A 16,196-nucleotide genomic window follows, 5' to 3' on the forward strand; every position below is an offset into this window, starting at 1 on the left:
TAACCTTAACTGCATAATTTTACATGAAGTGGTAAAGTTTTAAACACAAGCTACACAGCGTCTTCGCCGGCGAAGACGAGGCCCCCGATATCTGACGTCACCCAGACGTGGGCTTTTTAACTCACGATCTCAGGGGCATCCGGACTGATACTCTAAGGCCAAAACACCCTTCCCGAACGGCTATCTAAGCCGAGGTCCGAGTCTCAGAGGAGACGCCTTTAGAGAGCCGTTCCGCCCATCTACTCTGTTTCTGCCTTCGGGCCCCATCAGGCGATGCTTCTGCGCTCGCCCAAACCCCCCGGTGACGCCGCTGAGGTCCCATATGGAGCCTACGGCACTTACACAATCAGAAAAAAAAAGATAAAGTTTTTTTTATTTTATAAACGAAATTACGTAAATACCAGTTTTTCGTTAAAATAACGTTACTACCTGTTACTACTACTATATTAATGTTACTTTACGTAAAATTATGATAATTGTGTAATTTCGTTGAAAACACAATGTTAGATGATTGCAAAAACGAAAATACGATGAAAAACGATGTAATGACTGATTACTTGAATGGCACACCGAGTTTTTGCGAAAAAAATGTTATTTCTGTTTGCTGGTTTTACGCATAAAACTCAAAATTTTGTATATATTGTATATATTGTTGTAATATTTGTATAGGTAATTTGGATAGGAATTTTAGGTTAAAAAGATTTTCTTTCTCCTAAAAAAGTCCTATTCAATATTATAAACGCGGAAGTTTGTATAGATGTTTGTTACTCTTTAACGCCGCAACTACTAAACCGATTTAGCTGAAATTTCAAACGGAAATAGATAATATCCGGGATAAACACACAGGCTACCTTTTATCCAGAAAAAATCCATGTCCATCGAACGAAGTCGCGGGCGTCCGCTAGTTTTTTCATAAGTTTTGTAAAAACTTGCAATCATAAAGATAGCTCAACAGAATTGGCTTTAATTCATGAGCTACCAGAAAGAAAACACACTGTCCGTAATAAAAAAAATGTCTGGTAGCTTAAGGGTAACTGAAGGATTTCCGTTTTATTGTATAAATTTAACAAGACACTGTAATAAAAATATTAAAAATAAAGATAGAGGTCAACATCCTCGCGGCCAAGCTCATAAATAACCAAATCACTCATACACCATCTTTTTATGATATTCTCACATCACCATATAGGGCGGAAGCTTGTTCTGACTATAAAACAAGCAGAAATAGTTTTTCAAGTGACGTCAGTATCCAGTCCATTCACCCCCATTTAATTTCTCACGTCTTTTTGATTTTCTTTGGATGGAACTATTTTTTAATTACATCCGGCAACTCGTTAACATATGCTTACATTATGGCAAAACTACTTTTATTTTTCTAAAGAATCAATGTTCGTCGTTTCATAACATCTATTTAGACGACCGCGATGATTCGTACATGTGTCATTAGTATAGGTAATGGCAAGTGTTTATTAGATTTATTTATTTGGAACACCGAAAATCGGACACCGAGATAAACAATATACCCTGTACGATCGATAAATTGACTTCTCTCTATGATGTGCCTCGTCCATTGCCAATTAGCTGCGCTTCGCGACACGTTGAGCTATGTTGGTGACTTTGGTACTTCTGCGAATATCCTCATTTCTGACTCGATCACGCAGAAATACTCCTTCGCTCCATCGCCGGATGATGGATTCTGAGCCTTTTTATGAAGCCCATAATTAGCGTCTAACTCACGACATCCAATCGATGCCAGCCTTCTGGAAGCTGCTGTATCGTATACTTCCAGTTTTTTATAGTATGTTTTGTTGTCCACAGATCGTGTTCACGGCAGCTCCTTACGGCCTAGGGCGGGCGGTGACGTCATCCAAGACCGTTCAGTCGGAACCCTCGATCTGAATATGTCGTACTCTGCGCCCTCCAACTTAGTCCTCACACCGGCACCTGAATGTTAGTTAAGAGTTCAATCAATCAATTTATTTATTTGCAGATACATGCATTATATATATATATAGGTGGCCGATAGATGTAGATGGTAAATGTATCTTGCCAATGCCAATGAGTTGCATGATTATTAATGCTAGTTAATTAGTGATGTTAGGTTTTTGTAGACAAATAATAGTAGTAATAGAGTTTCTGACTGAGGCCTAGGGTGCATCATCATCATCATCATTATCAGTCATTTGCGGTGCGTTTGCGATTGAAAGAGAATCACGTCGATTCTCTTTCTACAATCGCAAACGCATCTCATATCGCAAAAATCTACCACTTGGCTACAGGCCTAGCATTGTAATGTTCTGAGACTATAGCTGTCGTGCTGAACTCCATCATACCAGGCATACCATGCTTAACACTTAATATTCAGAACGCAGGGCAGGGCAGTTTTGGGTTGATCCCTACCCTTTATACTATATATTGCTGTATCACGTTCTAGCACAGTTTTTCCCCTTGTGGGAAAAAAGTAGGGGTTTTTTTTGTAATGCTGAAATGTGTTGATTCCAGGTCGGAAGCTCTCGCGCGGTATATCCCGAGCGACAGACAACGAGGGGCTAGTATGGGCCCTGCGCAGCAACACGGAACCTGAACCCAACACCCTCTCCTCCGACCACATCCTGTTGCTGCCGGACATCTCAGTCTACCCTCCAGACTTTAGGTATATACTTGTAACACCTTTTAACGGCCTCCGTGACCCTGGATTCGATTGAGCCGATTGAGGTTTTCTTGATTGGTCCAGGTCTGGTTAGTGGAAGGCCGTGACTAATTACCACCGTTAGTTACTCCTAAAACTGCCAAGGGATTTAGCGTATCGATACGATGTCGCCTAGTAACCGAAAGGTGTATGAATTTTTATCCTCCTCCTAACAGGTTAGCCCGCTTCTATCTTAGATTTCATCATCACTTACCATCAGGTGAGATTGTAGTCAAGGGCTAGCTTGTAAAGAAGAAGAATGTAAAAAACTAGCAAACGCTAACGACTCCGTTTGCGTGAAATTCTTTTTTTTACTAATCCCACAGGAACTTTTTTCCCACGTGAATTTTTTTTTAATTTTTTCCAGGATGGACAAAAAATTGTATATGTTCTGCTCCAGTGTCCAATTTCAGACATACTTACTTTCGCATTTATATTAGCACTAGCTGACGGCGCGCGGTTTCACCCGCATGGTTCCCGTTCTCGTAAGAATACGGGGATAAAATAGCCTATAGCCTTCCTCGATAAATGGGCTATCTAACACTGAAAGAATTTTTCAAATCGGACCAGTAGTTCCTGAGATTAGCGCGTTCAATCAAACAAACAAATAAACTCTTCAGCTTTATAATATTAGTATAGATGGATACACCTTATGATATTTGATGTTCTGGCCCAAAACAATCTTCCAAACTCCATATCCTCACAAATTTTCAGTTATTATTGAATGAGGAAGATACAACTATCAACAGGCTTTCTAGTGTCTTACAATTTACAATATTACCCAACTTTGACTCATATCTAAAGTTAATATACCAAAGAGTCAAAATTTATAAACCTTATAACACACGATACCATTCATCACACCCTTTGAAAAATTAACTTCCGTGGAACCGAATAACTCCTTTACAAGTAAACATATTAGTGACTCGGGTGAAGTCATTTATAGCCGCGATTTTTCTTGGCCACACCTAAACAAGTCACCGTGACATTGCGTCGCTCGCACGTGGCTGGGCACCGTGCCAAGGGTTGAGTGCTTAGGGTTGCCTCGGAAATAAATACAGTAAACACTCTTTATTCATTATCATCATCATCATATCAGCCGATGGACGCCCACTGCAGGATATAGGCCTTTTGTAGGGACTTCCAAACATCTGAGCCACCCGCATCCAGCGAATCCCTGCGACTTGAAGTCGTCAGTCCACCTGGTGACCGAGACACCTGGTATTGGCCGACCCCCCACCAGGTGGACTCCTTATTCGCGCCTCCATTATTCGCGTTATTCGCGGTTAAAAAATTGCGACCCAATTCCTATATTCGCGACTAAATATTTAGTTTTTCGCGGATCTGACTGCCGAAAATGACGTAAAATTTAAACTTTAAATTGCGAATGGAATAATACAATGAAATGGTGACGTAGTAAAGTGAAGGTTTAAGAATTCCACTGCTGAATATCAATCTGAATTAAAGAAGCTCTTAAAACAGTCAAGCAAGAAAAGAAATCACAATTTTTAAACCATTGTCCAAGACTGAAGATAATAATTAATCAATATGGTCAAAAACTTCAGTTAATTATCCGTTTTATATTTTGTTACCCAAGAACATATCCGGTATAATCCCATGTAAAATACCATTCCATATTCATGGTTTCTGTATTTGCGGCACATTTACAGAGCACCTTATCCCCTGCGAATAAGGTGCTTTTACTGTAAATAAAACTTTATAGGCCTCATAAGAGGTGAGTCTATAAGTGGGCGATGGAGCGAGCTATGATTTAAGTTTGTACATGATCGAATCAGAAACGAGGATATTCGCATAAGAACCAAGTCACCGACATAAAGATAGCTTCGTGAATCGCAAAGTTGAATGAGCAGGGCACCCAAGCTTTCCACCAATAAACTAATATTATAAAAGCGAAAGTTTGTGTGAAAGTATGTAAGTGTAAAAGTGTGTAAGTATGTTTGTTCCACTTTAACGCTGCGGCTACTGAAGCGATTTGCCTGAAATTTGGAATGGAAATAGATTTTACTCGGGACTAACACATAGGCTACTTTTCATTTCGGAAAAATCCATGGTTCCCGCGGGATTTCTGAAAAACTGAATTCCACGCGGACGAAGTCGCGGGCGTCCGCTAGTTTTTGTTTAATGGTGATGCCAATAGCACGCTAAAATTCCCACTTGTGCCGACCCTAAACACTCCAAATCGACAACAGATTGCCAATGAACCCTTTTTACGTACTTCAACCTTTCACTTTTTTAACCTTTAGCAGTTAGGGTGCGACCATTAAGGGAAAAGGTCATCGATTATACACTATAATCCGCACTGAAAGGTGTGGAATTCTAAACAAACAATCAATCAATCAAATACATACTTGTTATAACGGTATTTGATTATTATTTTTTACATTCAATTATAATGCAACATCTTATATTCCCTAGATGCCCTAGACTTAGGTTAGGTTTAAATTTAAAGTTATATTTATTCTCATAAAAGATTTTAGTCACTGACATGAGAACATAAATTCATAACTTACTTCGCCTTTACATTTTTACTATTACTCAATGCATTCGCTCGATCTGCCTACCCGAATAGACAGACTAAAACTTTAAAATTTGTTTTTGTCTTTTGTTTTTTCAGAGTTCCTTTTTAAGCGCAGAACACAGGGTTCTTTTTATCCCTGGAAAATCCATTGATCCCTCGGGATTTGGGAAAAACAGAATTTCACGTGAACAAAGTTCGCTAGTTTTTTATAATGGAAAAAGGGCAACTCTATGTCAATTACACAGACAATTTCTCAAGTCAATATTTATCTTTAATGCAAGTAACAATGTTGCCTTAGGGACACATCATTAACTTTTTACCATCGCAGCGTTGCGTGCGTTTAGCAATAACGAGACAACTTGACAGTGAAACGAACAACAAACACATAACAAAGAAATATTTATAACAAGAACTGCACCATGGTTTCACCCACGCAGATGTAATTTTTGTGAAACCTTAAACCTAATTACCTATCCAGAATGTTTTCTATCTCTGTGCCACTTTTTATCTAGATTCCTTCAGCCTTTGAGCCATGATTGAGTAACAAACATCCATAAAGTTTATGAAGTTTCAAAGTAATAATACTATATGAAACTTAAGCTAACTTATCAAAATAACTGAATAAATCATGCCCACGAGGAATGGTGGCAAGTATATTGGCTGCATTTCTGCCATTTGCATTTCCGACAGGATTTGCATATCCTTTGGACGGAAAACGGGTCTACCCTTATGTCACCAATCGGAAAACAATTCGGAGAAATTTTTTGGGCCATTCCAAGGACCTACACGGGAAAAGGAACAAATATGTAATTCTTGGTCAAAGAGGCATACTTGTGTCATTTATCGTTTTCATCGTTTTCATGTAGTTTCTGATAGTCCAGAGAGTTCTGGTAGACCAATTTTTAGAAGATAAAATGAGTATAGTAAGTTATTCATGAAATAAATAAATATGCATCGCAGATTTTTTTGTAGATTTATAAAAGAGGAATATGTCCATCTCCATCCACACCATGCAACTTTACCTCACCGTTTTCAATAAAAGCTCCCAGGCGGCTTGACTTTTTTCTACATTTTCATCCATTATTGTCATATTTCAGTTAATTTACCCAAAATATTGAAAAATACTATATGATAATCAATGTCCAGGCCCATCGAAGGAATTTGATTTATAAAATCTTATCTATAGAGTAAGATGTCATTTTGAAAATTTGAAGATTTTTTTTTCATCCAGGATATTCATCGAGAAGGACCTCCTCGAGACAGCTACACTAGTGACTCTAGAATCCGCTGGTATTCTCAACTGGTGGCGCCAAGGCCGCGTGCCGGGCGCGCCGCGTTTGCTACCCCTGGCCACGTCAGGGGACGGCAACTGTTTGCCGCACGCTGCCTCTCTGGCCGCGTATGGGTTCCACGACAGACTCCTCGCTTTGAGGACGAAGGTGCAAGCGCTTTTGTCTGGTGAAGAAGGCGATGTACTTACTAGTGAGTACTACACTACACTTTCTATATACACGTTTTGTAGTGTGGATTGGGGTTACCAGGTGTTGGAATGATGCGTATTGGTTCATCATCATCATCAACAGCCAATAGAAGTCTACTTCTGGACAAAGGCCTCTTGCATGTATTTCCAAATACCACAGACTCAAGCTGCCAACATCCAGTGTCTCCCTGCAATCCGCTTGATGTCCTCGGTCTACCTAGTAGGGAGTTGACTTTGGGACCCCAAAGTCCATCAGCTCTTTGAACTATGTGGCCTGTCCATTGCCACTTTAGCCGAGCGACTCGCTGAGCTATAATCAGTGACTTCAATTCTTCTGCAGATCTCCTCATTTCTGATTTGATCATGCAGAGCACGCTCTATAGTTGGTTCACCCTAAGAAACAGACTGATGTCACAAAAAGTATCCCAAATAGCCGTTGGACATGCGGTGCAAGACAGGTTTTTTTGGGAGCCGATATAAAACGCTTATGTCCAGCAATTGAAGTCCATCAGATGATGTGGATGTTGACACCTTTCTACTCTTCTGTTCAATCATCTTTCAGTGTATTAAATATTGAGTTGTTCCAAGATAATAGCAGGCTATTGTTGTAATCGTGCTTCAGATAATACGTTAAGCAGTTATTCCCGGTTATTTGAATCAAAAGGTTTATTTTGACCAACAGGAGCAATAAAACGCCGCTGGCGCTGGTCCGAGAGCCTCTCGCTGAAGTCAGCCGGCCTGACGCCGTCGGAGTCGGAGTGGGAGTGCGAGTGGCACGACGCGGTGCGGGCGGCGTCAGCGGAGCCGCGGCCGCGCCCGCAGCCGAGCGCGGCGCCGCACTACGCGGGCCTGGAGCAGCTGCACGTGTTCGCTCTGGCGCACGTCATGCGGCGCCCCGTCATCGTGTTCGCGGACGTCGCGCTGAGGGTGAGCAGCTCACCAATCTGTCTGTCTGTGTCGCATCTGTGGGAGCGGCGTGACGTCAGCGGAGCCGCGGCCGCGCCCGCAGAAACACTTAGACAATTAACTTTCATCCCTTATCACACAGGAACTCTATCTAGCTATGTGATAAGGGATGAAAGTTCGTATGGTAAAAATATTACTAATAACATTACAAGCTTAAATTGTTTAGAGTTATCACAGTATTATACTTAACACTGTCACACTAATCCCACTATCCCATTCATATTTGACGGCCTCCGTGGCGCAGTGGTATGCGCGGTGGATTTACAAAACGGAGGTCCTGGGTTCGATCCCTGGGCAGATTGAGATTTTCTTAATTTGTCCAAGTCTGGCTGGTGGGAGGCTTCGGCCGTGGCTAGTTACCACCCTACAGACAAAGACGTACCGCCAAGCGATTTAGCGTTCCGGTACGATGTCGTGTAGAAACCGAAAAGGTGTGTGGATTTTTATCCTCCACCTAACAAGTTAGCCCGCTTCCATCTAAGATTGCGTTATCACTTAACATCAGGTGAGATTGTAGTCAAGGGCTAACTTGTAAAGAATAAAAAAAAAAAATATATTGGCAACTTAATCCCGGAAAAGTCCATGGTTTCCACGAAAACCTTATAATTAGTATGGATAAGGATTTAATTTAATTTTCCAGGATTTCCGTGGCGATCCAGTAGCACCAATCCCCTTCGGTGGCATCTACCTGCCGCTGGAGTTGGAGCCAGAAGTCTGCAGCAAAGCGCCGATACTACTAGCGTATGACGCTGGTCACTTCTCAGCCCTAGTGCCTTGCGAGCCCTTGCCTACTGATGGAGCCAGGGTGCCTTTGGAAGACCAGGCCGGGAATCCTATGCCTATTCGGTAAATATTCGTAACCATATACATTCTTGTTTTAAAATTAATTACAGGCAAATGAGTGTACAGGCGACTTGATAGAAAGTGATTGCCAACGTCTATATAAAATACAACAGGAAAATACTTCCATGGGCCTAACCTATCATTTTTTTTTCTTTAAACCTATCATTTTTTTTTCTTTAAACTTTTGTGGTGTTCGTCTCTTGAGACTTTTGAAAGAAAGTTTGATGATCCTAATATGGTTAAGGTATTTTGCTGTTGAGTGTAAAATTGTACGAAATATTGTGAAAAGGCTAGGTAGAAGATAAAGTACCCATATATCCATCCTTTTAAAAACTTTAACTGAAATTATTATTAGTAATTTAGTATTAATGATTATTTATATCAAATGTATTAGTCTACTATATATGGAAGAGCGGGGCCGCCCGTCACAAGTTACAGTAGTAATACTGCAAACTTAATGGGATGGTTACTACTACTACTACTACTACTACTACTACTACTACTACTACTACTACTACTACTACTACTACTACTACTACTACTACTACTACTACTATGATTACTACTGCTATGTTTGAAAATAATGTACTAATATGTTACATGTTTGCAAAAAAAAAATTAAAAAAATTAAAAATGCTTTGATGTTTTTACCTCTTTTACGAGTAACACGAATGACGTATATTGTACCTACAGTAACACAATATTTGTTAACTTAAAATAATAAAAACTGAAAAAACAAATCAAAGACATCAAAAATTTTGTGAAGAGTTTATTTTTTATTTCTTTACGGTTCGGTTCAAACACAACATTCGGTAAAACAAATAAATAAAAGAAATATAAACATCCTATTCAGACGCACCAAAGACTATCTGTATGTTTGTACACGAAAAAATAAAAATTAAAAAAAAAAACAATCTTCCAGGTTCAACGTGGACCCAGGCCACGATTTCCGGTGGGAGATTGAACCCGACCAGAAGACCATAAACAACCTCCTCCCAGACGAGTACCAGCGCTCCGCCATGTTAGCCGGGTACCTCGACCTGGAGCGCGTGGAGTGCCTCTCCCACAGCCCTCCGCCGGAGGAGCTGAGGAGGTCCCTCGACGCGCTCTCCACCAAGAGCTCCAAACAATTCAACTCTGTTGCCAAACAATTCGGAAGCATTGGAAGGTGTGTATTTAACTTTCAATCCAGGTCTTCCTTGGTAACCTTGGTAATTAAGAAAAAGGAAAACATTAATGAGTTTTTATTAACATTAAAAGAACTTTTTGCTTGAAAAAGTATATTATAAAATTAATGACTTTTTGACCGAAAAACAATAAATCCGCCTCTCCGCTTATCTTATCTTATGTTATGTTAAGTTAAGTTAAGTTTTACTTTGTAGTTAGAACACCCTCACAGGGTTCCATTTGTAATAATTATGACATTTTATTTATGACATATGGAAATGTAACTTAAATGAATAAATAAATAAAACCCTTACTCTCTCGCGGACAGATACACTTAGGCCAAAACTCCCTTCCAGAAAGGCCCTCTAAAGCGAGGTCCGATTCTCGAGAGGAGACGTCCTTAGTATTCTACTTCAGCCTTCGGTCAGGCAATGCTTCTGCGCTCGCCTTAAACTCCTGGTGACTGTTGAGGTCCCATTAAGGAACCTACTGCACTGTCAGGAAAAAAAACAGGTCACAGGATAACAGTGATTGGGGCGCTTTTTGGGAGCACGGCAGTGCTTTCGCCAAGGCTTATTTTGTTCAGTGTGCCTAGTGCCGTAGGAGTTTTCAAAGTTTTCATACTGTGACTATCGCGTAACCGTAAACGCAAAGGGGAATGACCATTCCTGGCTCAGACCTAACCTAACCACCCGGCAGTTTACTTATATCTAAAAATATCTTGATAATTTTTTAATCATTTCATTATTAAAGTAGAATTATCTAGTACTAAGCACTCATTTAATGTATGTGTCACTTTTGTGAGTTAGAGATTTACTCGATTTTAAAAATTCGTTTACCACTTGTGTCATAGACATTATATTCCCGTTTTTTCACGGGAACAGAAACTACGCGGGTGAAATCACAATCGGAGATGATGAAACTATGTAAACTTGTAGGTCAATGAGCAGTAAGCTGAAGAAGAACTTCGGCTCTATAACCAAGCTGGGCGGCAAGAGCGGCAGCCAGAGCAACCCCGAGGAGGGCCTGCTGCGGAGACAGTCCACGTGCGAGGTGCTGTGCTGCAGAGTGCTGGCGGCCAGGGCACCAGTCCAGGAAGAGATGGTCAAGAACTACCTCAATGAAGCTTGGATTGGGTAATGAGACCTTTTAAATTCTTCTAAAGCAAAACTCATTTACTTGACAAAACGCTTGACTTGAGTAAGTTTGTGAATGCGTTACGAAAATTGTAATCATTACAGTACACACAAACAGTATTATTTATTTTAAACTACCAATAGATGGCGTTCATACAGAACTTTGAAACAATCCCTTTTTGTACACTTCAAGTAACTTTTGAAAACCTGAGACTCATAGATGGCGCTAGTTTATTTTTGGAACAGCGGCAACAGGAAAGGGTACATGTTCACGAGAGCATAACCCCGACCGATGGCACAAACGAGAGCACGATTTTTATTGTCGACTATTTCGCACATCTTTTGCGCCCATACTAAATGCGGCAGACTGATGACGTCACAACTACATGAAGATTTCATTCTGATTTACTGACTTGACTTTCATGTCAGTAAATCAGAACACAGTATATATCACAAGTAATACATATTATATTCGATAAAATTGCTAAGAGTGCTTGCCAAGTCAATATATGTTAATTGATTGTCAATATATGTTATTCAAAATACAACAGGTTTTTTTTTATATTGATATGATTGTTAGGTTTGCTAATTACGTAATAGTTTGAGACAGAAGGTCCCTTAACTGAATAAAGTGACTGGCTTGGTGTTACATGGATCTCACAACTTTTTACAGTACAACAACTAAGTTGCGAGAATTGGTATATTTTACAAGTTTTGTTTTTGATTTTGTTACATAACATTTACAATATGTCTTACTTTTACAGTTACACAGCGGAAAAGAACCGCAAAGAGCAGAACCAGTCCGTACCGTCCCAACCGAGGTACGGTACCGGCCGGTCCCAGTTCTACGCCGAGGCGGACCGAGCGGCGCACGAAGTCGCCCGTACCCTGACCACACGGTCCGCGAAGCCTGCACAGGATCGAACCTTGTACTTATCGAAGTCTACGTTCTACGATGACCGTCCCCCGTCCCCCAAACCCTGTAGGGCCCCCTTGTGTATGTATTATGGCAGTCCGGCGAACAATGACTACTGTTCTAGATGCGCCAAGTTACAGTAAGTGCTTCCATTTTTAATATAATAGTTGTTAGATTATTTTATTGTATTTTTGATTTCTAAAGTGACAATTTTGGTAAAAGAAATTATTAAATATCATTTATATAACCGAACTTTTCCTTCTTTGAAAAAAATCTTTATTTCTAGTTCTAAAAACCACATATTTAAAACATGCTCTTGAAAATTAACTTAACACAGTGATGCCAGACATCCCGATTTTGGCAGGATATCCCGGTTTTTAAATTAAAATTAATTTTCTATGGATATATTTTTATATACCTATAGAATTATTATATCATTTCATATTTTTATTATCTATTGTCACGTCAACGTAATTTTAACACAAATAAAAAGATAAATATTCAAAAACTTTTGATTATATACTTTTTTTACGATGTCCCGCTTTTCACTAAAAAACTTCCTAAATCTCGACTATGTTCGTCTTTATGTTCTTTCTTTCCGTACCTTATTACTTATCACTTGCATGGTGCACCACAATAAAAAAATATTAAAATGGAGGCGGATCGGTTATTTATTGCTGTTATGAGTAGGTATGTTCATTTAATACAAAAAACTTGGCGCATACACTGCCGTGTCCATTTTTTTTAGTTTATTTAACTTGAAGCTGGTCATTTATTCCATTTAATTTTTTTATTTAATTATTTTTATTTTTATGTGTTCATGTTGTGTACATTTTCCAAAAAAAAATCTTACCAAAACTATCACTTGTGAAATCATATATTTTTGTGTCTTAGTGTTAAGTAAAAATACTCCCCCAACTAAAACAAAGTAGTTACAATAATACAAATTATATATAATCATTGTAATTATATAATGTTAATTACATATATATTTTTGTAACTGATTATACAGAAATAATTATTTTTCTTATAATCGTAACACCAAAATGTTCTGAAAGGTTCAGGTTATAGCTTTATTTAGATTTTTTTCTCGGAAGAATATTAATGATTAACAAAACATTTTGCTTAAAAAAAGGCTAATCTTGGTTGAAAATTCAAATATTTTTAATAAATATGTAATATATAAATTATGTAATGGTAAAATGTATTATTATGATATGTTTACCTTTTAAGCCGACTTTAAAGTTATTGTCAAAGAGCTATAATCTGAAGCAAAAATAATAAAAATTCTACTTACATAATTCATTAGAATTTATGATATTATTATTGTTAACTAGATACAGGATATATTAATATACGACCGTATTATTAGTTCGTAAAAACTAAAAAAGTTTTAATGTAGAATATCTACTTAAAAAGTATTATTAAACGCAAATTGTAACATTTTTGTTAATTTTAATGTTTTTTTTTACATTATAGACGTTTAAGATTGTTATTTTTTATGTGCAATTTGTCATAATAGTTCCTCCAATATTGTACATCCAAAGCTTCCATTGTAGAAGTAAATAGCCTAAAACCACATTCGAACTACAGTCCGGTCGCTCAGTGATTGCGTTTGTGACAGGTCGTGATTGAATGGGCGAAATTTTAATATCTTTTATTAACCTTTATATTGAGTAATAACATTAAAAAAATAATTATAAGTAAATAAACGTATTAATTTTGAGCTAAAATTATTGGCAATTAATCAATAAACAAATATAAAAAGGTTACATTGACAGCTGTCAGAAACGCAATCTCTGAGCGGCCGGACTTTAACAGACACACTTAGCTAGAGAGTTTAGTATGTTATATTGTACTTATTAATATAATTTTATAGGCACATACTAGTCTAGTCGTTAAAAAAGTCTGTCAGTTCGAATATGAATATTAATTTGTATTGGTCTCAGACCAATTACCTTTGGACTTGTATTGCAATCAAATTCACCAACAAAATTGTCTATCGTTTTTTAAAGGGGGGTGTGGTAGACTCACACATCCAAAATATTTAACACCAATAAATATATCTTGTGTACCACAACTATAAATTTATTTATTAGGTTTATTTACAATTACTTACACTAACTAAAATAATAAAATGTAACTAAATTATAAATCAATATAAGTGATTATTTACAAATAAACACAGCATGGAATAAAGAAGAAAAGTAAATAAAAGATAACTTAAATATCACAAATATAGAACATACATACTTGTATTATTAATTTAAAAAGAAAAAATAATGAGAGAAAAAAAGAAACAGAATGAAATAAGATGAGCACATTAGTCATAAGAGTACCAAGTAGATATGATTTTTTTCTTTTCCGAATATATTGATTCAGAGTAAATGTTTACTTTAGGACTTGAACTTTTTATTCAATTAATTTAAAACGTAATACACACGCGTGTAAATTTAACACAATGAAACATCAATTTTACGCAATTTGTATAAACACGTTAGATCGTGATCATATAGTTTTGACAAAGGGGTAACGTCTAGCGAGGCATGTCCTATGGTAATTGGTCTGAGATATTACTGATAGTACCTTACTGTTCTGAACGATCATTAAATTTGCCCAAACTTAATTATTTTACAACAATGGGTCCAGATAATACTGTAAAATCACATTCGGAATAACAGAGTAACTGTAGCTAGAGTTTAATATTTGAAGTTGTACTTAAAAATCTAAATTTTATAAGCAAATACCACTCTAGAGTCTAGTCGTTAAAAGTCTATTAGTCCGAATTTGATTTTATTGTATTTTATTTTTAATTTGAACTTGGGTTATGGCATAAATTATATTAATTCATTTTACACGTTTTTTGTATGCTGATTCATGTATTAGACTATGTTTGGACTAACATAATATTAACGATTGCTAATTTTTTTTTTTTTTTAATCATCAGAAATTTATTATTCTGATACATCTGTATTACAGATTAATGATATCATCTGTATTTTGTTTTATTGCCATTTAAAAAAGCATTCTTAAGCCCCAATATTTAAGTAAATATATAAGTATTATAATGAAAAAAAATATTGAACACTTAATGTGGCGAATAATGTCTTTGACAGTAATAGTATTTTGTGATTTTAAATTATAGACTGTTATATGATGAGCCAATCGCAGAGCTTCATAACGGAATTTTAAATTAGGAATTAATATAGTTACATGGTAAAATTAATGTTAAAAAACAAACACCAGAAAATACTTGTGTTCACTATATTGTGGAATAAGACCTTGGATTCTTCGTAATAGGAGAATTATTTTTAAAATACAGATTACATAAATGTTTATTTCTATAATTACTAATCCAAAGGATTTTTTAAAGAAATAGCATCTGCACTTGATTGTGAATGAATAGTAAAATTTTAGATACCTCTAAAAATTTTGATCTTTTGTTAGACCTTAATTTTTGTGATCCTAATAAAAGATAAAATATGCATCCAAATGTATCAAGAACTTGGGAATATTATACTCTGCTCCTCATTAAAAAAAATATGTTCAAATAAAACATTTGATCTTCTAGTCCCATATTATTAGAATTTAAAAGTTTAGTTTTAAATTGTTTAGTCTCAGACTAAAAATAAGATAGATAGAGTGAAGATATACAATAGAATCTGGAAACACTTATATTCAAAACGCGCTATGTCTATATATTATGTTTAGAGTGTTTTTAGTGCAATATCAGCTACAACTTTATTTTAACCAGTGGAAATGTCGCCCAATCAAACAATCTGTGAATTATTTTATAAATCAACCAATATAACATGTAAAATATAGAGAAACCTTTATAAATAAAAAGAAAGACGCGCTCAAAAGACCTAATTTAATTTGTTTATCCCACAATAATTATGTAACAATGTAGATGTAAGAGTCAATAACAATATGGAACAATATGTCCTTATTACTTAGAAACATTATTTAATAGTATGATCAGTGATCACTAGGTTGTTTTGTAAAGTTTAGTGATAGCCCTGTTTAGCAAGATTACGAATGAGACCCCTCTATCTATCTTCCATTAGTCTCTGTAGTTAGTTTTATATGTAAGTCGAATTATATGTACTTTTTAGTGTTGTTTACTTATCATGCATAAAAAGTTAACTTTTCCCACCATTTTGTTTTTAGGTTATGTTATCCTATCACCCTAAACACTTACTAATTTTGTTATTTTTTAGCTTTATAGATCTGTGAGGTGAGTGTTATAAAGTGAGATTACATGACATAAGATTAACTCCTGTTATTGATGAATACTTAAAAGATGTATTTTAAAAAATGTTAAACAGATGGTACTGTTATATTTTTCATAATACCTTACGGTTAAGAAGAGCATATCATGTTTTGTAGAAATATAAATGGTTATGCAAATGTGATTGTTGTTTTTATTTTACATTATGCTACACATTCATCATTAGTAA

The 16,196-nt window shown here is 36.6% G+C and overlaps 1 protein-coding gene across 1 annotated transcript in view; it reads left to right on the forward strand.

Moving 5' to 3' along the window:
* The window catches only part of LOC112049488 (OTU domain-containing protein 7B), a gene marked incomplete at its 5' end in the record, with an annotated part of 33,405 nt that extends 17,254 nt beyond the window's left edge, over positions 1–16,151 (forward strand). Inside the window, 8 exon segments of the mRNA XM_052886639.1 lie at positions 1,819–1,950; positions 2,503–2,653; positions 6,460–6,710; positions 7,391–7,635; positions 8,315–8,520; positions 9,440–9,685; positions 10,623–10,820; positions 11,585–16,151. Of these exon segments, the coding sequence (XP_052742599.1) occupies positions 1,819–1,950; positions 2,503–2,653; positions 6,460–6,710; positions 7,391–7,635; positions 8,315–8,520; positions 9,440–9,685; positions 10,623–10,820; positions 11,585–11,879 (1,724 nt within the window). The 3' untranslated portion in view covers positions 11,880–16,151.
* Positions 16,152–16,196: the final 45 nt, after the last annotated feature.

The sequence above is a fragment of the Bicyclus anynana genome, chromosome 17 (genome assembly GCF_947172395.1).
Source record: "Bicyclus anynana chromosome 17, ilBicAnyn1.1, whole genome shotgun sequence".
Lineage (NCBI taxonomy): Eukaryota > Metazoa > Arthropoda > Insecta > Lepidoptera > Nymphalidae > Bicyclus > Bicyclus anynana.